Genomic DNA, 24,774 nt, shown 5'->3' with positions numbered 1-24,774 from the left:
AATGACTATACTGTCTTTAAAGGAAACATGCTGAAAAGCTATGGTAAAATTGGAATTCACGTGTTATGGGCAGGAATTTAAACTTGTTCATCCAGTTAGGGAGACAACCTTGCCATATATACAGTCATAAAACGTTCTTATGATTTGATTCATTAGTTTCACATTTGTGAAACTGTCCTAAAGAAATAACATAAAATACAGAACAATTTAATGAACACAAATGTTCAATTGAGTATGATCTGTGGTCATAAAAAATCAGAAGTAAGTTAAAAACTCATTAGTATGGGAAAAGGTAGTAAACTCATGTAACAGCATACTATTCAGTCATCAAAAATGGTGTTACGTAAGTTATTTAATAATATGTGAAAATACTAATACATGGCAAAAATGACTATAAAATTGGATGTATGATTCTATTTATGTAAGAAACAAAATACAGACAAAAGGAGATAATAGACTTTAATCTCATGACCAAGTAATAGTCAAACAGATCTAGCAGGATAGTGAAATACTTGGACTCTTCTCCAAATTTCCTATGTGTGACCATAATTCTTTCATAATAAAAATAATCTTCAGGGGCTTCCCTGGTGGCACAGTGGTTGAGAGTCTGCCTGCCGATCCAGGGAACACGGGTTCGAGTCCCGGTCCGGGTAGATCCCACATGCCGCGGAGCGGCTGGGCCCGTGAGCCATGGCTGCTGAGCCTGCGTGTCTGCAGCCTGTGCTCCGTAACGGGAGAGGCCACAACAGTGAGAGGCCCACATACCGCAAAAAAAAAAATAATAATAATCTTCAATTTTAAAGGAAATGTATGTGGGGGTTTTTTTGTTAGAGAAAACTCAGGTATGGTAAAGCATTTTCTTTTAGGCAATGGGTTTTCTAACAACTTTATGGTTCATACCACATGTGTTAAAATAACCAAGAACCCACCACATAAATTCGTTAACATATTCACTGGTTTTGGTGTAGAATAAATGGGATATGTATAAAGGTTATCATATTGCTTCTATAATATCAAGTAGTATTCTGTGGCTTCCCTACCTTATCTTCAGGAAGTCCAGTCCGGCTGAAATAAATAGCATAACGGTCATCACCTTTGATGTAGAATCTATAAACATCAGAATCGGGAGCCACCAAAAATCCACTGAAGCGTGCAACAAATGTATCTTGTCCCATAGGCCAAAGATAGGAAGCTGAATCTACCCAACTGGCACCCATGTACCCTGGAGTTTTTTCATTGTATTCGAGTATCTCTTCAAGATGTACTGGACGGCTACTATTCCACACCTCAAGCTTTAGGCCTCTCCCACCTAAACGTAAAAAAATAAAAGAAAGCTTTCATCAGAATTTTCATGCAGTATCTCAATGTCTTTTACTTTGGTGGTGATTATAGGTATTCTATTTCTATTCACATTTTTACAGCATGTGTGTAAACAAAACAATTACACATATCTCTACGTGTATCTGTACCTAGAGGATAGACTGCTGTTAAGACAGTCTGCAATTTATTGTTTCACATATCTGTCCCTCAGATTCTACATATGTAAAATGAGAATAATACTATGATTGGCATGGCTACTATGGGGATTAGATATCATACATATGTAAAATACCTGGTACTTAGTGAATGCTTTACATAAGATAGTAATAATATAATAATTATGATTTTTGATATGACTGATGTTGCTTTATATAGTCAAGACTCAAAACTTCAAGATTCAGACCATTTGATTACAAAACTTCACCTTGATTATTCTCTCTAATAAAAGTTACTCAATTAATAGCTCAAAGAACAGACACTGTTGGCCTTAACATTTCTGTCAGTATTTGTTTTTCTTCTTTTTAACATTACTTTTGCTCTAGGATTTCTCCTCCTTCTTGGACAGAATCAGAGAGAGAACATTCTCATTAAAGTGAACTTACACTTGCCAGTGTAATTTTTTCCTAATCATAATGAGCCGTCTCACTTTTTATTTTTCTTCTTTAAAATACAACAACAATCAGGCTCAGGCCTTGGTTCAGCAGCCTTAGGCTTGTCTGGAGTGCCTGAATCTGGAAAATAATGGGTACTACTCTTCCCCTGAGTCTGGTGAGAGAAAAGCTTGAGCACGTCAACCTTTCACAGCAGCAGCATGCTCTGGTATATACAACTTTCTTTAAAGTAATCAATTATAAATATCAAAATCCTCCTCTTAAACCGGTCAATTTTTAAATATTGTTCAAAACAAGGACATTTAAGAGGTTAATAAAATGAATTTACTTGGCTTCAAATACCAATCAATGACACAATTATAAACTGATTTCACTGAGTGCACAGGATGAGATACAGAATCCATGCACACACATGCACAGCATCACGGTGGTCTAGTTGCAGATAGCAAGGCCATCAGATGCACTTTCACTGGTCACAGGTGAAACTCTGAAAAGAATTTTGTGTTCCGTGTCTCTCATCCCTGTGATCATGCCTAAATCATTCTAGACAAATAAGGATTTAACCTCTGACGTTTATTTTTTAACCAGGAATAAAGCATTTTAAATTTTTCCAGGTAGCCTGTACCAAAATTTAGTAATAATCATTTGATCTGAAATAAAGGCACCCTTATACTCTATCAATATAGAGTTTTCACAGGGTATCTGAGTAATTTAGGCCAGGTTTACCTCCACTGGTACAGCCTTGATGCAGCTATGCTAATAGAAAAATTTCCTAATCCAGAAAGTATAAAGAAAAAAACTAGAAAGAAATTTATTATAATTCTCACTACAAATTCTAAAAAATTCAAATAATATTTTTTGTTACTATGTTACGGGCTGAATGCTTGGGTCCCCTCAAAACTCAGATGTTGAAACCTAATGCCCAATGTGATGGTATTAGGAGGTAGGGCCTGATGAATAGGATAAGTGCCCTTATGAAAGAGACCCCAGAGGTCTCTTCTCCCTAGCCCTGAGAAGGCCTCATCTGTGAGAAAGCAGGTCCTCACCAGATCCCCAATCTGCCAGTGCTATGACCTTTGACTCCTATCCTCCAGAACTGTGAGAAATCAATGTTGTTTATAAGCTACCCAGTCTATGGTATTCTGTTGTAACAGCCTAAACGGACTAAGACACTAAAGATATCTGTCAATAATATTCCTCTTACGCAAATATAGAAATGGTCCTTCTCCCTTTTGTTGACTTACCTGGATATACAGTTCTGAGAATATCAGGTTTAGGCGGTGTCTTGCAACATATGCTATTTTCTGTGACATTCAAAATATCACAGGCTTGACCTACAGAGAAGCAAGGGCAGAACTGTTACTACAGAGCTTCAGAATGAAAATCACATCAGCCTATCTTGGAGTGCTTTTTCAATTAAAGCTAAGTTACAAAAGCAAGAGGCAAAGTTGAAGGGTCTTAATTTCCTTTACATATTCTCCATGAAAGCTTTAGCATTCATCAATTGTCATACTTCCATAGGCTACATTTTGCTGGCAAAATCTCACAAGTCTGAGTTAGAATATTTCATAATTTCAGAGAAACAAAATACGAAATTTGATAAAATGATGTCACTGTGAAATATTTTATCTGGGTACAAAGCAAAGCCTTATGTTTTGTTCCTTGGAGAAAGTTTCTGAATAAATCAATGATGTTCAGAATTTACAAAAGTAGATGATCCCAGTCCTCTTAGGTTAATGGTGGTTTTGTCCAACTTTTTCAAATGAAAACAAAAGGAATAATAACTTGTAAGTGGTATTTCCACAGACAGATGGAAACCAAAACAGACAAGATTCTAAATAACTGTTGGTACACATAAGCACAATTAGACTTCAGTAAGAGTGTACGTTTTACACCCCCATGTATTCCTCACAGTGCCTCATGTAAGGCCAGCCCTCATTAACTATTTACTGAAACGGAAATAACCCATGAACAGTGAAGCAAGGGAAATGGAGGAAAGTATCTTTGCCACATTTTGTTTGGTGGCCTGGAAAATGGATACTTCAACACAACCTTTCACTATTTTGAATGCTTTGTGAATGCAAGATCATTGAACTAGAAAACAGTACATTTTAACAGTATATTAAACTAACTTAACCCATTTTGTTTGGAGCAAAGATACAAAAACTGATCATTATTTTCAAGAAATTATTGAGGATTCAAAATCTCAAATCTGGCTGTAACATTAATGGCAATGAAATATAAAAAAATTTAACATGTTATCTTTGCATATCAGCTGTATCATACTATCAGATCGTAAAACATATTATATATATTAAAAATATTTTATGTCCCTGCTTCTAATATTTAAAATATAGTATCTGATCAGAATAACATATTATATGAAAGTTTAAAATCTTTTGGCCTATGCAGGTGGCCAGCGAGGATTCATGGGGATAGGAAAGACATTATATGAATGTTACATGAGGTTGCTTTCTATGAATTTCTTTTCTTGAAATCACATCTTGGCTGGCTCATTAGCAGATTCCTTAAAAGCAGAAAGTACCTAAGCAGCAGGCTCTATCAGAAAAATTACATGCCAGGTGCATGGGCAGATATCCTGTCCCCTGCACGTCAAGGTAGGTAAGGTCATTATAACTGAGTGGGAAGACCCCCACTGTTACATTCATCCCCAACTTCCTATTTGAGCTGCCTAGCACCCTACCTCTGAACAGATCTGGACCAGACATATAAAAGTGATGCATAACCAGAGAATCAAGCCTGATGTGCAGCTGTGAACATACAACACATTAATTGATGCTCTTTCTAAGGCCAGTTACCATCTATAATTACTGATGTCCAGATAAGGCACCGTATATGACAAGGGGATGAGGAGAGTATCCCTAAATACCACTTTAAATTTCCCATAATTACCTAACCCTTTAAGAAATAATAACAGTTCAAAAAGGTAATTTAAGAGTCTATTAAGTAGAGGGTACGTGTGTCGCTAAGTGTGGTGAGGAATTTGTTGATGGCAGCCATGATGCTGCCATGCAATGCCCTTCGGTGCTGACCTCAAAGCCCACATCTTGGTCATATAAGGCTGCAAGGAGTGGTCCTCACTGGAGAATTGCAGTGGGAAAAGCATCAAGCCCCAGAACCAAATGCCCATCTGAAAATACACAGCTTTTAAATTAAGCATTAATTAAGAAAAGACTTATTCTTCTTAGATGTTATTAAAGAAAAGGAAGGATTGGTTCTTTTATTAAAAATCATGAAAATTACCTCCAACAAAAACTCGGACTGGGAAATCTGTCTCATCAAAGAACCGTCCACTTATTGTTAGCATGGTGCCGCCTTGAATGCTTCCTTGTGAAGGTGAAACCTTAGTGACCTCTGGGAGGGGGAGGGCAAGGACAAGAAATACAATGCCATGAATATTACACATAAACACAAATGTTTGATTTTTACCAATTTTCCAAATTACCTAGCCATAGTACATAACACAGTGAAGGTACTGGATTACCAAATGAAAGTATCAGGTGTTTCATTATTTTGTCTCTGATGCAATCCTGCAAAGAGGACTATAAACATGGCTTTCACAGAGACCTACATCTTCTGGGGACCAGGCGTTAGTGGTAACTAGTACTAAAGAGACACTGGTAACAGAAGGATCCAGAGAACAAGGAAAACCTGGGCTGAGCATAGATGTTTGGTTCCAAAAGAAAACAGGAAGGCAAAGAGAACAGCCTCTTCTCTATGCTCTTGAAGAATGAATCTTCCTTAAATTTATGGGCCAACATCTTATATTTTTTTCATATACTAATATATTAACTATGATTGGAATTCTTGTGGCTTTATATATAAAAGTCTTAGGTATATTGGTAAAATAGCCCAGTGCATAACATATGGTAGATTCTTATTAAAATTTACCCTTATTAGTTCAATCTATCGAAGTTCTATGTATTTTCACATAGAAGTTTCACATTAAATAAGTTTCTAGAAAAAGCCAGGATAGATCATATTTGATTGATTCCAAGACATACATTTTTTTCATATTTGAACACCTTTGAAATCTGAATCATCCCAGACCCGGAAGGAAGTATTATTCTTCCAGAAGGGTTTGTGTTTGCTTTTGACACTCGCCTAGGGGCACTACCAACCTTAGACCTCATTAAATTAAAATAAATTATGAGCTGCTTGAGGATTCTTTTGGACCACACTGACAGCATAAATCTCAGAGAGTGCTGGTTTGTGGTTTCAATTGACAGCAGAGATTTTTTTTTCCTCCCTTGATCAACAGCCCAAGTTGAGATGCACAAGTTTCCCTGCTGTCTCTTTTAGTGTGATAAGTGTATTTCTCAATCAACCTTACACCAGAAATGTAGTTTTCAGGATCGTAGCTTAATGTCAGGACTTCCTATTTCACTCCTCATCTTAGGTGTGTTTCCTTTCTTAGAATTACGTAACATAATATAGTACACTTTACAGTCACTGTTGTATTTGATTTGATGAAATATCTCTTCTCCTGCCCCCCACCCCACACACAGAAAGGTCACATACCTGCATACGTTTGAAACATTGAAATTTTATTGAGAGAAGAAACAAAATATGCCATTTTTTGTGGTAAACTCCTGTTTAAAAAAAGTAAAAATTCTTGCTTTAAAAATGACCTTTATTTTAGGAAACTGTTTCTTTTTTTTTTTTTACTTTAGTGATAGAAATCATATAATTTACAAAGGAGCAGGAAAGAACTTTTCAGGAGGATAAAATTATTCTACATCCTGATTTAGTTATTGATAACACAAATACATGAAGATATATTTGTCAGAACTCACTGAACTGTACACTTAAAATATGTACATTTTATTATATGCAAATTATACTTCAATAAAGTAAGAATTTATATTAACATAAAAAATAAACAGACAGGAGGACTGCCCTTCATAAAAGCTGGGCTCTACTGATGACCACCCCAGAGTGCTCTATGCTCTTATAACCCATTTACTGTCAGAATAACTAACATTATTGAACACTTATCAGGTATGCTAAGATTTTTAAGCTTTTAAGCTAAGATTTTTTTACGCTTTTAATTTATTATGCTATTAAATTTTCAATTTGATATTACATGAAGTAGGTAAAACTCAGAGAATTTTTATCTTAGTCAAGATCACAAAGACAGTAAGTAGCAGAAATAGAATTTGAACCCAGGCAGTTTGAGTCCAGAGCCCTGGGTACTACACAGTTCTCCTCTCTTGCCACTAACTTACATGAGAATACAAATGGATGACAGCAAGTTCACAACAGTCCACCAGAGTTAAGTCACCCTTAATAAACACAGAACCTATTCATATTTTTGACAGATACATACTTGCACTTCCATAGTCTAGAGGATTAGGAAAGGAAGGAATCTGATCCTAAAATTAAATGCTGTTCTCTTAATTACCTCAATTAAATTCATAATTAGAAAAGTTAAGAAATTCTAATATTAAGACCTAAACCCATTCACCATAATTATAACACAATGAACTGGAATCTAAAAGGATAATGCAAATCTTGTGGTGGAGACCAAGAGTTAACTCCCTATAAGTCTAACACAGGCATTATAATTTGCATTTGCAAAGCTAAAGAGTCCCTGAAAATATTTTATGCTAAATTAGTTATTTAAGAAGTTCATACTAGATTTTATATTTTTATGTTATAAGCTTTTCAGCTGATTTCTCAAAGATCTGAAATGATGCCAGTTCCGACAATGTTGTCTGGGGTCAGATCCTGCATCTGAAAAATTAACTCTGCTTTTTAAGTTGGTGGGAAAATTGCCTCCTGAAATAAAATTTGAATGTAATTTATTTGGTATGACACTGAGGTGATTTTCACTAATTCATTGATAATGACTAGGCATTTCTCAATTAAGCGAGCCTCATCTAAACCTTATCAGTTTGGAACAGCTGTTGTTTGAACTTGGGGTAATAGAAGAGAGAAGGTTGGTTATTAAAAGAAATACAGAATGCATACAACATTGTAAATCAACTAAACTTCAAAAAAAAAAAGAAATACAGAATGGGTGCCACAATACTGTCTAATTGGTTCATCTGATATTCAGGAATACTCCTGAAATTTGTAAAATATGGATTTTATAACTTATAAAGTGATAATGTTTTTAAATGCCATGTAATCTTAAAACTAGGCTCTCAAGTAGTAAATGTCATATTTTTAACAGTTATCTTAAATTCATAAGATTGTTTTATATAGAAACACAATTTCTTAAATTCTGAGACACTAATACAAAAGGAAATCCATTGGCTTAAAAAGGAAAAAAATGATTATAAGTCAAGATCACAGAATTAACAATTTTATGCAATATTTTTGCCTATATATGTGCAAATTTTCTGACTTTTTAAAATTGAAAATTGGGGGCATGTTAATGCCACATATTGACTTACGTATACTTATTAATCACATTCAAGCTTGATCACTCAAATGTTCTATTTTTGGGTAATTATTTCTCTGAGAAACATATGATGGATTTGGCAATTAGTACCTTTCATACAGACTCAGGACTAAGAAGTCACTTTTCTCACCTTAGGAAGAATGACATTGAGAGCATAAAAGAACCATATATAGTTCATGAAATAATTTAAAACTGAGTAATTGTTGCTTCTGACATATTTCTCTAGTATTTTCAATAAAATCCTATTGTCTAATCTTATCAAATTATATGTAAGTAGGCCATGTCCTTGCAGCAAATCACAGTTAAGTCATGGGACTGTGTCATTTGCCCCATGTAAATCATAAAGGTAAATCTTAGCACCATTTACATATCATCCACTCTGGCTTATCTTGAATTATAATATTCTTCATGATTTTAGAGCAGTATATATTATTCTATAATGAAGTGTCCAGTGGGAATTCCCTGGCGGTCCAGTGGTTAGGACTTGGTGCTTTCACCGCCAGGGCCTGTGGTCAATCCCTGGTCGGGGAATTAAGATCCTGCAAGCTGCGTGGCACAGCCCAAAAAACTGTTAAAAATTTTTTTTAAAAAGAAAATATAGTCCCTGTGCTTTGGGGACCCACAATTTAAAAAAAACAGTGTCCAGCCCAGGTTTATAACTTGGTAATAAACATATTGCCTCTAGGTGTCTAGAACTAGCTCATGCCTAAATACAGTGATAATGGATTTGGTTTCACCGACTCAACTGCATTTCCATACATGCAGAGACCAAATCTCACCCTTCTCTTGCAGTCTGTAAACAATGAACAGGAATAACATCTACTCTGATTACAATATTGCCACTCTTTCCAAACTTCTAAGCACTGAGTCTCTCTTCAGAGACAAAAAAGAAATCAATAGACCTATTTTATCATTGGTCTACTACTGACATATTAGGACTGCATGGCTAAATCTTGTAACTTATTTGGATTTCTATCAACCAGCTTACTTTCCCAGTGGAAGATGCTATGACATTTTGGGAAGAACAATTCATTTAGGTTTGGCACATCATGGTCCTGCCCATAAAACGCCATTAGCATGCTATAGTTAGTGGGACTGCCAACAAATGCCACCCCCCAACATTTGCAAATACTCCAGGAGTGGGGTGATCCCACCATGTTAGAGAATCCTGAGTCAGGATGTTAAATACTGATGAGATGTGGTTCTGTGACTGAAACCCTCCATCAGTCATGGCAGAGCACTGGAATAAAAGGCTTAGGCCCTGGAGTCAGACTGCATGAGTGCACATTCTAGCTCTGCTTCCTACTAGCTGAATATCCTTGGGCAAATTATTTAATGTTCCTAAGCCTCATTTTCTCAGTGTGCAATATGGGGTGGATGATAACATTCAATTTATAGGTTCTTTGGGAGTATTAAACTAGATAATATATGTAAAGTGCCTAACACCATGCCTGCTACTAAATGTTCATTATTATTATCTATAATATGACATTTGCAACATGTGTTGAGACTTGCATATTCTGATATTTCTGTAAGCGTGTGATGGTCTTTCTGACTGAAATTAGGATATCTGGAAATAAGTTCTAGTTTTAGTAAAAATCATAAATATATTAACATTGGTGTTAAAATGAACAATTAAAAGCTATAACTACCATCTTTCAAAACTCTATTTGTCCTGACACTTTAAGAGAAAACCATTATCAGGTAATATTAACCATGAGGTTTTATTTATTCTTACATTAGTTCAAATCAAAATTTAATTACTTAGCTATCAAAACAATTTTAATTAAATAAGAAGGATGACAAAACATAAAATAACACTTTATAATATCACAGTCAAAGATTTTTTTAGTTATTGTTTTAGGTAATGCTAGATTTCCCAACAATTGGAAGGCCATGTCTGAGGCACAAATTATGAGTGAACAGGAGTTACAGATCCCTTAAATGTTAATTTGGGGGAAGAAAGGGATTAATTTTTTAATCTAGGGATCTATATAGCACAAAGTAAATGTACACTTTTATTTTATTTACCCAGTTGAATTAATTATGAAAATTATTATTTACAAAATGACCTACCTTCCGTAATCACTATCCAAGATGAAGCTGACATTGTGATGACCTGGAATTAATTAATATACGCAATCAATTAAATTCTCAATCACAGGAGAACAATAACTCTGTATTATAAAGCTGATTTAAAACAAAGAAAAGAAATATAAAATTAACACTGTAATTATGCAACCGTCTACTAATCCTCAAAGAAATGAAAACTGAAATATCTTAAAGTACCTAGTACTTTAAGATATACAGAATAATATGTCTCAAGGTTATAACCAGGAAAACCTGACAAAATATAATAATGAATGAAGGAGAAGAAAAGAATATATATGTAACCATATTGCCCTCAATTTTCTTTCATTCATTTAACAGCTACTTAATTGAGTCAGACACTCAGCTACGGGTTGAGAGATGCAGGGTGAGCACACGGTTTGCTCTTCTCAAAGAGCACACTGCCAAGTGGAGGATACAGTCAGTCAAAAGCAATGACACAGAGAACTAAAAACTGTGATAAAGCTATCAATCAGAAGGAGAACGAACTTTGAGAATGTAAAGCTGGGGATCAGGGTTTTTTGAAGACATGACATTTTATCTGAAACTCTCAGGATGGGAAGTTTGCAAAGGTCCTGAGACAGAAGGAATAAAGCTCATTCAATAACTAAAAGGTTTATGAGTCTAAAGTACATAGAGCAAGGAGAAAAAAACAGTAAAAGTAAAGCTACAGGTAAATTAGTAATGGAATCATCTGGATGATAGAAGAAAAGAAAAAAGAAACTTGAAGCAGCTTACTTCAATGTCAACCTTAGAAAAAGGTAATTCATACATGCTTACATGACACTGAAAAGAAGCCAAGGTAAAGAGGAAATGCTAATTTTAAAAAAAAGGGATGAGGCCATAGGAGAGGTCTAAGAGAATACAAAACAAGGAAATAGGCATTTCTGAGAACAATGAAGAATGACGACTGACACTTACCAATGTAAGTTCCAGTCGTCTTACAAATCATAGAACCCATGTCTCCATTTGGGTGATCTAGTTTTAGACCATACCTAATAAAATATATATGTTAATTTCAAAGTTTATATTGACACTAAAGTTTTAAAATATTGTGTTTCCCTTAAAAACATCTTATGAATTTCAGAATATATATCAGGATAGAAACTGTTGCTACAACAAAAATTTTTGTAAAATGAAAATACTTCCCAGTCTTGGTTGAAGTTATTTGAATAAAACTTCATTTGAAAATTAAATATTTTGTAATTAATTTGGTTATCCCCATTGATATTCCTTTCAAAGAATTTAAAACATTACCAAGTGAAACAATTATTTGATAAAGGTATTTCTCAAAACATCTTTCTCAAAATAATCTAAAAGCAGTTCATATCATACTATACTGGAGATAGTAGATATCAGGTTACATCTAACTATATAAATGATTGATAATTTACTGTAAAAATATTACAAAGCATTATAATGTTATAATCTTTATAATGTTATAAAGCATTCAGCTATGCAATATTGCTAGAAATTACTATTTAAATCTAGTATGTTTGTATCTACTATTTATTTTTCTAAAGAAAATTATTTGAATTACTTACTAGTATGTTTGTATCTACTATTTATTTTTCTAAAGAAAATTAATTGAATTACTTACAAATTATCAGATTGTGGTATGAGAAGTTCACAGGGCATTCCTCCAATATAAACTCTGTATAAATATTTTATTGGAAATGATCAAATTGTGTTTAATACATTATTTCAAAATGCTCTCCTCCCACCAAGTTTACTGCTACCTTATATATTTTTTCCCAATCACTTATTATTATCCATCATTCATTCACTCAACAAACATCTACTGACCACTTATTATGCTACAGTTTTTGCTCTAGGTACTGGAACACATCAGTGAACAGAACAAAGATCCCTGCCTTTATAGGACTGACATTCTAACTTGGGGAGAATGACAATAAACATGATAATAATAACATATTTGGTGTGTTAGAAAGTGATAAATACTATGGGAATAGAAAATGTAGATAATGGGGACTCTTCCACCTGAAGTTCAATTAATTCAAATACAAAATATAATTTTCTAGTTAAGTTTCATACTATAAGAATTAAACAAGGCCCACAGCAGAGGTCCCACAAAGTAATTGGATGAAGAGGATGTCTAACAGCATCAGTGTCAATGAAATGGGAAAAAGAAGCTGAGAAGGATTAGAAGCTGAGAGGAAAATCTGCCTTCACGTTTCCCCAGCTGACTAGGTCGACCCATTGCTTTAAGGCTGATAGAACCCAAGGAGATCAGAGGCTTGCAGGTAACTGACTGCTATCACATTCTTTGCACCATCAGAACAAACCCCCAGCTTCTGGGACAGCAAATCCCACACTGAAAATAAGGCCAGATACAAACCTCAACTATAAAAAATAGGGACTTCTATTTGTAGAGAACTTTGAACTTTTTAATATACACACAAATTCTTTCATTTGATCATTACATTAGGTTGTAAACTGAATTACTGTAACCATTTTAGAGATTTATGAATTCATATTCTCTTTCTAACTTCTTGCCTCGCTGCAACTAAATAATACATTTAGCAGCAAACATTTACAGGCACTTACCACATTTAGTCCTTGCAACTACCTTATGGGTTAGTAACTATTACCCTTCCATTTCACAGATGAAGAGACTGAGGCAGGGAGGTTAAGTAGTTTGCCCAAGCCTGCAGCCAGTAAGGGACAGAGCAGGAATTCAAACCCAGACAGTCCTACTCCAATGTGTGCTCTTAACCGCACCCCGTAATTCCCAAAGTGGTCTGGGTTTGCCTTTCTATGGTAATACTAACCTATTCGGCCTTAAATACATATATTTAACTTTTTTTCACATCTGATCTTTTAGACCAAAAGTGCCTCAGTAGGCACTAGGTTCTTCAGTCATTTGTATGTCCTCTATCATTTGCACCTGGTCTGAATTTGGAGATTTGGCCAAATTGACAAGACTTGTGAGAAGCAAAAGCAGCTTGATCACTTGGGTCTCCTGACGTCCTGCCCGGGACTCGGCCCATTGTTTCCTAGTAACAGAACTCAGGCACAGTGAAATGCCTTGAGGGCCCCAGTGTCACAATGAATGTGGTAGAAATGAGATAAATGCAGCTCTAAAACCTTTGTCCCTCCTATTAATAGGTGTGTGAATTTTTTTCTATTTATGTATAGTATCTCAGGGTTACCAGAGTATAGGAGCTGGGTAGCCTGTCCCTCTGAGGTCTCTTCTGACTGTGATGTTGTGATTTCATGAAATAATTTTTATCCATTCCTTTGTATTAAACAGAAGTAAATTTCAACTACAGTGGAGAAAGAAAAGGAATCACTTTGAAAGGTAAACTTTCTATTTTCTGCCATCATTAGGGAAAGGATGACTTAGAGAACCCAAATTAAGAATTGGAATATAAGACATTCATAACACTAGGGGGTGTGGGGAAGGGATGGACTGGGAGTTTGGGGTTAGTAGATGCAAACTACTACATATAGAATGGATGAACAACAAGGTCCTACTGTGTAACAGGGAACTATATTCAATGTCCTGGGATAAACCATAATGAAACGAATATAAAAAAAGAATGTATATATATGTATAACTGAGTCACTTTGCTGTATAGCAGAAATTAACACATTATAAATCAACTATACTTCAATTTTTAAAAAAGATTTTCATAACACTCAACTATATGGAAATACACAAAATCTTTATTTATACTAAACTGTCCATATGAAATGTTAAATATTTGTTTCTCTATTTTAGTAGTTCTTTTATTATAAGATCAACATGACTATTTCTAGAATATTATAGATTCATACAAATGTGATTTAACTGAGAGTTCTACTCCACAGAATGCCAGATAAATTATCTTTATTTCATTTAGTAAAACCTTTCAAAGTGCATGTTTTACAAAATTATATATGCTTATGTATGTGTATGTGTGCTGTCTGAGTTATTATTTATCCATTTATTCATTTTACATATGTATTCAGTAAGCATGAAGCACCTTGAAAGCTATGATACTGATTCTGTAGGAAGTGGACAGGACTTTCAGTCTTTCAAGGCAGGACTGAGATAACCCCACCTATGCTAGAGGAAGATAACTCTAGTGACAGTGCTAGTTTCCTACCCAAAAGGTGGACAACTAGTATTTTTTGATGTTAGGTAACCAGCCAATGTTACCATCTGGTCCACAGTTAGTATATGGAGGAACCAGGATTCACATCCTAGCCTGTTAATAAACTATTGACAGTTTTTAGTTTCAGCACTGTCCCACACATGACATGTGGCAGAAAAAGTGCCAAATTGCCTGTTAGCAGACTTGTGTTCTCCTCCTGACCTTGACTAAGTGATGGACTTCCAGGCTTCCAAGGTTTTTGTTTAATATGTACAAAATGAGGCAGTTAGATTAAGTAACAAAATTCTCCAGTGATGAAGTTCTGTGACTTTAGCTTAATTACTATTGGACTTGCTTCCACGTACCTTCTATAAATAAAATCCATCATAGAAAAATAAGCAATTATGTCATACTAAAAGAGAAGGGTATACTGGCCATTGCTTCTTTGTCAATGAATCATGGCAACAGTCTATTTTTCTTCCTCTAATATGGCTGAAAACCACTAGTTAATCCCATAACATTGTAGTGGTTTTTTTTTTTTTTTGTCAGTACTTGGGCCTCTCACTGTTGTGGCCTCTCCCGCCGCGGAGCACAGGCTCCGGACGCACAGGCCCAGCGGCCATGGCTCACGGGCCCAGCCGCTCCGCGGCATGTGGGATCCTCCCGGGACCGGGGCACGAACCCGTGTACCCTGCATCGGCAGGCGGACTCCCAACCACTGCGCCACCAGGGAAGCCCCTGTAGTGGTTTTTAATATCGTTGGACCCATTATTCATGGGATATCATATCTCATTTATGAATTATAAGAATACGTCTCCAGGGCTTCCCTGGTGGCACAGTGGTTAAGAATCCGCCTGCCAGTGCAGGGGACACGGGTTCGAGCCCTGGTCCGGGAAGATCCCACATGCCGTGGAGCAACTAAGCAGCCCACGTGCCACAACTGCTGAGCCTGTGCTCTAGAGCCTGCGAGGCACAACTACTGAAGCCCGCATGCCTAGAGCCCATGCTCCACAACAAGAGAAGCCTGCGCACCGCAACGAAGAGTAGCCCCCGCTCACCACAAGTAGAGAAACCCCACGTGCAGTAACGGAGACCCAATGCAGCTAAATATAAATAAATAATTTAAAAAAAAAAAAAAAAAAAAAAAAGAATACGTCTCCACATCGAAAACTTACCTTAAAATCCTAACATTTTTCCCATTTGAGCTTAGTGCTATATTACTTCCATAGACATCAGTGAAGATTCTGCCTTGGATTGTTATTAGTGTACCTAAAAACAAAACAAAGAAAAAGCTCTGTGTAAGATTATCTATCCATATACCCATACACTTAATACGAAAACTTTAGAGGTTTTCCCAACAAAACAAGCATCCAGACGCTTACATCTTGTGCTCACTACTATTGTTTAGCATTGTTCTGAAAGTTCTAATAAACCATGAACAAATAATTATAGTATTAAAGAGATATCTTTAAGTATTTATAGCTTAAAGAGGTGTTTCGTGGAAGATAGGATGAATTATTCAATAAATATTGCTTGGGTCATGGGTGATTTATTTGAAAAAAACGTAAATAAGATCCCTACCTTATGCCAAAAAGTGAAATAAATTCTAGGTGAAATAAAAATTAAATATAAACAATTAAACCATACAAACTCTTGAAAAATAAGTGAAAATTTATATAATATTTGTATAATCGGGATGGTGGGATCTTCTACAGCATAAAAATAAAGGGAGAAATAACAAAGGTTAAGATCTACAGATTAGATAATAAAAATTAAGTGTCTGAATGACAGAAACATCACTAATAAATTTTAAAAGCAAACAATAAATTCAAAAAATATTTCCCATCTCTATGACGTATATATGGTTAATATTCTTAAAATGCAAAGAATTCTTGCAACTTAATATGAAAAAAAATGACTAGCCTTAAAAAGAGAGATGAACCAATAATTTATAAAAAGAAGAAATACAGATGGTTAATAAATACAAAATTAATTACATAAGTCAAAGAACTGGAAATATTCAAAAAAAACCCAACTATATGCTTCACATAAATTCTTTTTAAAAAAAAAAAACAAAAGGAGAAAAGGCCTCCTGCCTTCCAGCACCCAGTGTCCACTGGGCTTGGAGCAGGTGGAGCCAGGGCCAGCACCCTAGAAGAAGGTATAGGAGTAGAATTTTTCACATAAATTCTTGAAATAAAATGAGTACCTAGAATTGTTAAGGTTATAGAAAAAGGCATTTTCATATATTCCTGTTGGAATTATAAATTGGCATAACTATAGCTATTATAATAAGCACTGGAAGCAAACTAATGCTTAATAGAGAGAAAGTTTAATACATTATAATAGATTCAGATGCAGCTATTAAAAAGCATTAAAAATTTTTTTTAGTTGTTTTATAATCAGAAAATGCTATTTATAAATTTTTAGGTATCATAATAAGTTTATGTACTAAAAATTAATTAACTATTATAAACAAAAAAGATATTTCAGCTGTCGTGTAACAGACCTGGAGTTCCAGATAAAGGTGTGATGCTCCTTATTGTTGGGGTTCTGAAACTTTTTGCCTGTAAAATAATATTGTTGATAAGCAGTCATCTCTATTTTGGTCCTAGTTTTATGAAATATCTCAGCTTCTTACATTATTTATATTTGAACAATATCCATAATATGACTGTCAAAATATTCCTTTTATATACGAGAAATAAAGTTTAGAATATTACTCTGATTATTCAAAATCTTTTCCTTACTCCCTAAAAATCCTCTTTCATTTCAAAGTGTTTCTACTTGGAATTTTAAAATTCAATCATCCTTTTGTTATCAGTGTAAGTCAAACCACAGTAATAAGGCTCTCTGGTAAAAACTTTTAAGAATTTGGTGGAATAAAATTAAAGAAAGCCTACTTTGGGTTAAGATTATAAAGGAAAAATAACAAAGCATTTTTCAAAAACATAGAAGCAAAACTTGGAAAGAGTTCATCAGAGTAAGCTTTAGTAACTAAGCTAACGATAATTTTCTAGAGTTATTATACAAAATATACTTAGAACACCACCTGACACATTGGCTATTATTATTCAAGTAAACATATGCCAACTTCTTTTTAAAAGACAAAATGAGAAATAATTACCACAAAAGGGAAATTTGAAAAACAAAGTTAATTCTGAACCGGCAAAAAGCAGAGCTGATAGACAAAGTTTCCTCAATAACTGGGATACAAGCAGATCAACATCTACACCTAAAAACAAATAATGTAGGAGAAAAACAAGCTAGAAATAGATCAAGAACAGTCCATCTGCACAAACACAAGGGTACCTCAGAAAAACAGAAGAGGACAGAAACATGGGCTGTAATTTTGAGGAATAACTGAAGCTTTTTGGAGGAGGAAGGTTTCTGGTGGCGAAAAAGATGGCCTCTACATGAATACAAAAATTATATAAGAAAAATAACCTAACACAAAGTAGACTCTCACTAAATGTCAGCTGTCCCCTCCCCCAATTCTCATTCAGGAATAACCTAAAAGAAAGATGCCCAGATACTTAAAGTAAAAGGACAGATTTCTTTCAGACTTCCAAGAAGAGATAAATTTTGAAATTTGAGGCTAAGAATGACTTCAGACTCATTCTTTCACACTTCAGAAATGGTTAATGGAGAATCTATGTAAAAGTAATAAGTAATATAATACCTAGTCAAATGGACTTTGGGCAAAATATCATTTTTAGAAGTAGTAAGGGAAAAGCTAGAGGAACTACCAAGTTGTGTGTAAATCAATCTCTCTAAGCCACAGTGTACTCATATAAATTACATCTGTGGCAAAAAATAATTGAAGAGTGCATATTAAACAACATATTAGTTACTATTATTACTTGAGGAGCTAGATTAGAAACAGATTTTCAATTTAATACACGATCTACAAAGAAAAGAATCAATGAAGATGGCAGAGCAAGTTATTTTATAGAAAATAGAAAATGAGGGAGAAGGTTCTGAAAATTAAGAATAATTAGTCTGAATAATAACAGCAGTCAAGGATAATGATAAAAAGTATTAAAGCTAAAATCAGAAAATAGTATGAGAATTAGATGCTACAAGTCTGCAACTTTGTAAAGGGTTTTAAACAACCCAATAAAAGTGTGCAAAAGTTATTGGTCCTGATAAGAACAAAAAGTAAGGGTACGCACTTTGAGATGTTTAAAACAACTGGACATTGCTGTGACATTTTTATTGTATTTTACATAATACTGAGCCACAACAGACTGGAGCTTTTAAAAAAGATGATCCTTCACCATGGGTTGTTTAAGACACAGGACCAAGAAACAATGGAGATATGATTTCAAAATTCCAAACTAGAGTTCTATACCCAACTAAACTGTCAACCAAATGTGAGAGTAGCATGGAAGTTTTAGTATTGGAAGGATTTTATTTTAACCTATTAGTAGAAGGAGTTTATTTTCTAAGTACACTTTGCTCCACTAACATGAGGGAGTAGTAAATCAAGAAAAAGGAAGACATAAGATTTAGGGAGCAAGTAGTGACATGAGGGAGAGAGGCAGGAAGTCCCCAGAAAGCTGGTGAAGGGAGACCCCATGATGATTGACTGCTGTGCAGCACATCCAGAGAACAGGCTGTCCAGACTGGAGAAGGAGCACAAAAGAATTCAGGAGTGATGTCTTTTAGGCAAAGATGATTTGATAAATTACCTAATGATTTAAATACATTGAAAAAATGTCATATTTCTGGTGCAGAGTTTGATACACAGAAAACTAGGCAAATACCTACACACACATAAAAACCCAGTTATTAACTCCAAGCAAAACAAAATACTGTATGAGAGAGAAATGTAGTCACAGTACAGTACTTGTTTCAGCTATGAATATTACTTATACAGACATAATCCTGTTATGAATATTGATCTAACCAAAACTGGGGCAAATCTAATTGAGAGAAGGAGTGGGAGGATATCTGTGTGTGTTGGAGGTGGGAAGGGGTAGCAGTTTCATCTCAAACATGGCTATAATTTTCCTCTCTCTGCATCCTCACCTGCAATGTCTTTGCAGCTCTTCCCATCAAGAGATGGAGGCTTGAATACGGACTGGCCTTGGAACTTGTTTCAGCCATTAGAATGTGGTTCAAGGAGCGTGACATTTCTGAGCCCAGGGCTAAAGGCTCCCTGCATACTTCTGCTCTCCTGAGGGATCCCTGCCTCCATCATATGAATAACTCTGGGCTACTTTTGGAGGGTACAGACACTATATAGAACAAAGCCTGATCAGCTTAGTTGTTCCAGCTGAGGCCTCCCAAATGTGAAAGCACCTAGCCGAGAGCAGCAAAGCCTCCTACTTAATGCGCAGCTGACCACAGCCACACGAGCAAGTCCAACAGGGATCAGTCTAGCTCTGCCCAGAACAGAAGAACCACACAGCTGATCCATGGCTACATAAGCAATATAAATTATTGCTGCTTGAAGCTAAGCTTGCGAGTTGTGTTACACAGTACAAGTTAATAGATGTAAGAATATAGGTGCTAAATTCTCATCTTCCATTGTAAGAATTATCAATAAATAGATAATATTGATAGTTAAACTTTATTCAGAAATAGCAATAAATATATTTCTAATTAAGAAGCCTATTATTAGAAATATCACAAAAAATCATATAAAACATTATTTGTACATACATTAGAAATAATACGTTTCTTCTTTAGAACAGGGGAAAGGAATAATAACGTGCATGGTCTTGAATGTTGCATGTGAACAGTGTAATGAAGAAGGACAGAGAGACCAACAGGCTACAGCGATAATGGGTGAGAAATGACAAGGCCAGAATCAAAATCAAGGCCATGTCAGGAAAGAAGATAAGGGGACAACGAACTTTAGAGCGAATCTGCAGGGTAGGATCATCATGGTTTGGGGCTGAAGATGAAGGAAAGGGAGAAACCAAGGATGTAACAGGTTTCTAGCTTGAGATGTGTGAGAAATACCAGACAAAAAGTAGGGCTAAGGAGGAATACGAGAAGCCCAGTTTGAGATTTGTTGAATTTAGGTTGCTTTGGAGCCATTTTGGTATTTTATTCTAGGAAACAAAAGATGGCTCCACATTTAAGGAGAGAGAAGGGAGCCAGAGATATTTGGGATTCATATTTGGCAATATATTTGGGAATCGTAGATGCTTCTTGAGGACAGAAATCATAACTAATTTCCTCAGCATTTCATCTTACATTGGAACGTTACAGCACTTGGTAATTGACAACTTAAAGCATAAATACAATTTTTTAAAATATATGGGATGGTCCTTAGAAGAAAATTTATTATAGTGAACACCTATATTTAGGGTAACTAAATTTTGAATGGCTCTGTGCTGCATGGAGTCACATCTTATCTCATTGCATTAGAAAGTACAAAGAAAGGGAAAAGAGTTATGTCTCTATTTAAAATGAAGGTGAGTCTGATGAAAACAGAAAAAGGAAAATCAAACTAAGAGCAGAAATGGGGAAAGAGAAAAAACAGCATGAACAAGAAAATAGTTTGGAAGTATACCAGTTTAATTCATTAATAAAATTAATCTAAAAAGGTAAACACGAAATGATAAAAGAGCTTCCATTACTACAGAAGATAATTAACAGTGGGTGAAATTAAACTTAGCTACATGCTAGTAAATTATTTAATGTGGAAATAGATAACAATCTGTAAAATTAAAAAATAAAAACCCAGTTCCGCAAGAAAGAAAGCGTACTATCGATTATACGTAAGTTAGAGAGGAGATGCCACGTACATTGAAGCTGCAGGCCCAGCTGTTGATGTGACCTTTGCAGATATTATTTTCTGCAATAGGAACCCCATCCACACTGACTCTAATAGTGTAGGAATCTTCTGGCATTGCTCTGGAAAGCAAATGAAGAACACATAAGGAATGCAAAACTCTGTTATTTAATATATAGCATTAACGTACATGTCATTTTTGAAAAGAAGTGTCTGAAATTCTAATTGTTATACAATTAAATTCAATTTTATATTATGGAAAGAAGATGATCTCCATCCTGAACTCTGTACTGCAAATTCTAACATTATAGACCCCAGGCAAATGCTTATTCTGACTAATGCATTGGTGCTTATTGAAAAGGAAAACAAATGTAATAATAATCATTTAAAATAGTAACATATCATCTCGGTACAATTATTTTATGCTTTACTTTTTAAAAAGTTTTAATAATGTTTCTCCCTAAGTAAGCTGAAAAACAGCCTAATGTAGATGGAATCCTCTGAAATCTGGGCTACCTGTTTCAGTACTGAAAGTTGCCATTTACAATGATTAATTTTTTTCTCCTAAGTTGTTAATAACAAACATCAATTTGAGCTGATAGTAAAGAACTTGAAATGTCAATCTACAAAATGATCATCTTTAATCTTAATGACTATGTCAAGATTCTGAACAAAATTAATCAAACTGGACAGGAAGGCATAATTTTGATATTTTGAAGAGCATCATCACAATTTAATAGTGGCCATTTATCTTCTAAAAAAGATCAATAATGATAACAGCTTTAATAACCTGGGAAAGGATATAGTTTTTTTTTTGTTTTTTTTTTTTGCAGTACGCGGGCCTCTCACTGTTGTGGCCTCTCCCGTTGCAGAGCACAGGTTCTGTCTGGATGCGCAGGCTCAGCGGCCATGGCTCATGGGCCCAGCCACTCTGCGGCATGTGGGATCTTCCCGGACCGGGGCACGAACCTGTGTCCCCTGCATCGGCAGGAGGACTCTCAGCCACTGCGTCACCAGGGAAGCCCTAGAATGTATTTTGATCATGCCAATATGTGGAAAGAGTATTATAACTGAATATAATAAAGGTATAAAATAGTCTAAACATCATGAAATCAAAAATAATAGCTGAAAAAAATAGCTGATAATCAGAAAAACATTATTGTAATAGCCAGAGTGATAAAACTATTATAATACTAATATGCATAACTGTGGTTCTGATATGATGAAAATCATTTTATTAAAGATACTTTAAAACATACCTAGTATAGCATGTAATTTGAGTTGAATGACTTGAATCTTTTTCTACATCACAAGAAATTGATCGGAAAGAAGAAACTAATTGCACACTGTTTCCCAACTCAGCATTATCAACTCCATAGTTAAACTGGTTTGCTTGAGCAAAACCTGGAATAATGAAAGCACTCAATTATTATTAATGGAACTCTGTTTTCAAAGATCCAACACTTATTTCGTATTGCATCATTGAATAAATAATAAGAAATAGTACTGATGTCAGCAATTAATCTATTTCATATTCACCTCTATGATTGTAATCCTCTTTGGAAACATGAAAATTAGCCTTTAATTAATTTATTCATAAAAGCAATGCTTGAAAACTTATTATTTGTCAGGTTGTTAAGTGCATTGTAATCAAATGGCTTATATCCCAGTAATAGGGTGGCGAGGGGTGGAGAAACAGACAATATACAAATATATACCACCAGATGCTATGTCTAGTGGAGATAACTACTATGAAAACAGCAGGCTAAAGGGCACAGAAAGAGGAGACAAAGGGAACACGATTTTATAAGACATGGGGTCCTTACCTTGAGTACCTATAAAGCAAAATCTGAGGTAAGGACTTGCAAGTAGATAGTTTATTTGGGTGGTGATCCCTTAGGGACAAGAGAGAAGAAAACCTGAAGAAGAAAACCTGGACACCACTGAAAACAGCTGGGGTTCAATCTTGCTGGAAAAGACTTTTAAGGAAAATATAGACTGCCTCTCAGAAGCAAAGAATCAATGGGAAGAAGCATTTATTCATCACATCCTGTCCCATGAGCTGACAGTTCCCCGCGGGGGACATGGCTTTCCCTGCACTTGTAGGCTGCACATAGGTATATGCCATCTGGGTTCCAACGTCCCAAGTCACTGCATCAAAGAAGCCCTGGGACAAAGACATGCTGTGGGACCTGGAGGCTAGAGCTGGAAGCACAGATGGAGTCAAAGTACATGGGGAACTTTTTGCCACTTCTGCGGCTAGAATAAGAGGCGGGAACCAGGATGTGAGGCTGAGTAAGAAAGGCATCTGACACAGTTGATTCCTTGTACCATACAGATATGCTCAGGCCCTACTTTTAAGTACAATCCATTGTCAGGTCTACAAGGCAGTGGCCACCTAAGAGTTCTGCTAAAGATTTCATACAAGAGGGTTAGTGGGACATGCAACAGGCCACAGTAATACAACTGGTCCTGAGGCTATAATTAATATGCATGTCCCCTCTCTATCACCCATTGTAATTTCCCTAACCATTAGCCAGCACTTCAGCTAATGGAGTGATGCTAACCTTTGTCCTGATGATCTGAGCCCAAAGTTGCCTTGTCCGTGTTTGGTTGTGGTTGCCACCTATGCCTATTCAGTTATCACTGCACATGGAAGCCAAGAGATGCTCCAGGAATACCATGAATTCCAGACATACTGCTCCTTATCTGCATTAGGTGAAAGCAACCCTCCCTCTTCACAATCATCAGAATGGACCATCTCTACCAGTCTATTACTTATGTTTGCTCAATTCAAACTGATCGGTTAGTAGTGGTAGTTTCAGTTCAGTGGAACCCATATTGGGACCCCTGGCAGAAGCATCCTCTATCTGGAAACTCAGACCCAGAATCCAGCAGAACCTAAAATTGCAAGGGCAGAAAGCACAGATTCAATTTTTGGATCACTGGGAGTGATAATGACAGGGAATAACCCTTCACTCCCCGCTCCATGTATTCTATCTGTTGGGAAACAACAGTGTGGATCTGCCACTGGCTCAGTGCACATGGCACATGATGGAGCACAGCGTCCCACTCCACAGGATGTTGCTCCCAAGCTGGGTTCTTGGTCTTGCCTTTTGTAGGCTGTTCCATCATTCTATTAGGCCACATGTTTCAGGGTGATGCAGGGTTCATGGTCATGTGTCCATTATCACTACTTTTTCGCTATAAAATATGTTCCTTGTTCTGAGGCCCTGTTTTATGGCATCCCGTGGCAGTAATTCAGACACTGTATGCTCTCAGAAGATGAGGCTGGCAGAGGCATGGTGGAAAGAGAAGGCAAAATCCATATCTGGAATAGGTGTCAGTTCCAGAAACAGTGAATCTCTGCTTGTCAATGAGGGAAGGAGAGTGATGCAGTCGACTTGTCACTGAGTGGCTGGGTGTACTTCTTGAGGGACAGTCCCCATTGAC

General features: G+C 35.7%; 1 protein-coding gene across 1 annotated transcript in view; it reads right to left on the bottom strand.

The window, feature by feature from the left end:
- PKHD1L1 (PKHD1 like 1) overlaps positions 1–24,774 on the bottom strand; it is a 154,667-nt gene that overhangs the window by 120,616 nt on the left and 9,277 nt on the right. The window contains exons 3-13 of the mRNA XM_065895147.1: positions 22,581–22,725; positions 21,335–21,443; positions 17,080–17,137; positions 15,746–15,839; positions 12,071–12,124; positions 11,392–11,465; positions 10,438–10,480; positions 6,474–6,544; positions 5,196–5,306; positions 3,176–3,265; positions 1,041–1,309 (exon numbers count right to left, since the gene is read on the bottom strand). Coding sequence (XP_065751219.1) covers positions 1,041–1,309; positions 3,176–3,265; positions 5,196–5,306; positions 6,474–6,544; positions 10,438–10,480; positions 11,392–11,465; positions 12,071–12,124; positions 15,746–15,839; positions 17,080–17,137; positions 21,335–21,443; positions 22,581–22,725 — 1,118 coding nt within the window. The remainder of the gene's footprint in view (positions 1–1,040; positions 1,310–3,175; positions 3,266–5,195; positions 5,307–6,473; positions 6,545–10,437; positions 10,481–11,391; positions 11,466–12,070; positions 12,125–15,745; positions 15,840–17,079; positions 17,138–21,334; positions 21,444–22,580; positions 22,726–24,774) is intronic.

The sequence above is a fragment of the Phocoena phocoena genome, chromosome 17 (genome assembly GCF_963924675.1).
Source record: "Phocoena phocoena chromosome 17, mPhoPho1.1, whole genome shotgun sequence".
Classification (NCBI taxonomy): Eukaryota; Metazoa; Chordata; class Mammalia; order Artiodactyla; family Phocoenidae; genus Phocoena; species Phocoena phocoena.
Note: the sequence above shows the minus strand (reverse complement) of the source record. Positions and strands in the feature narration are given on the sequence as shown.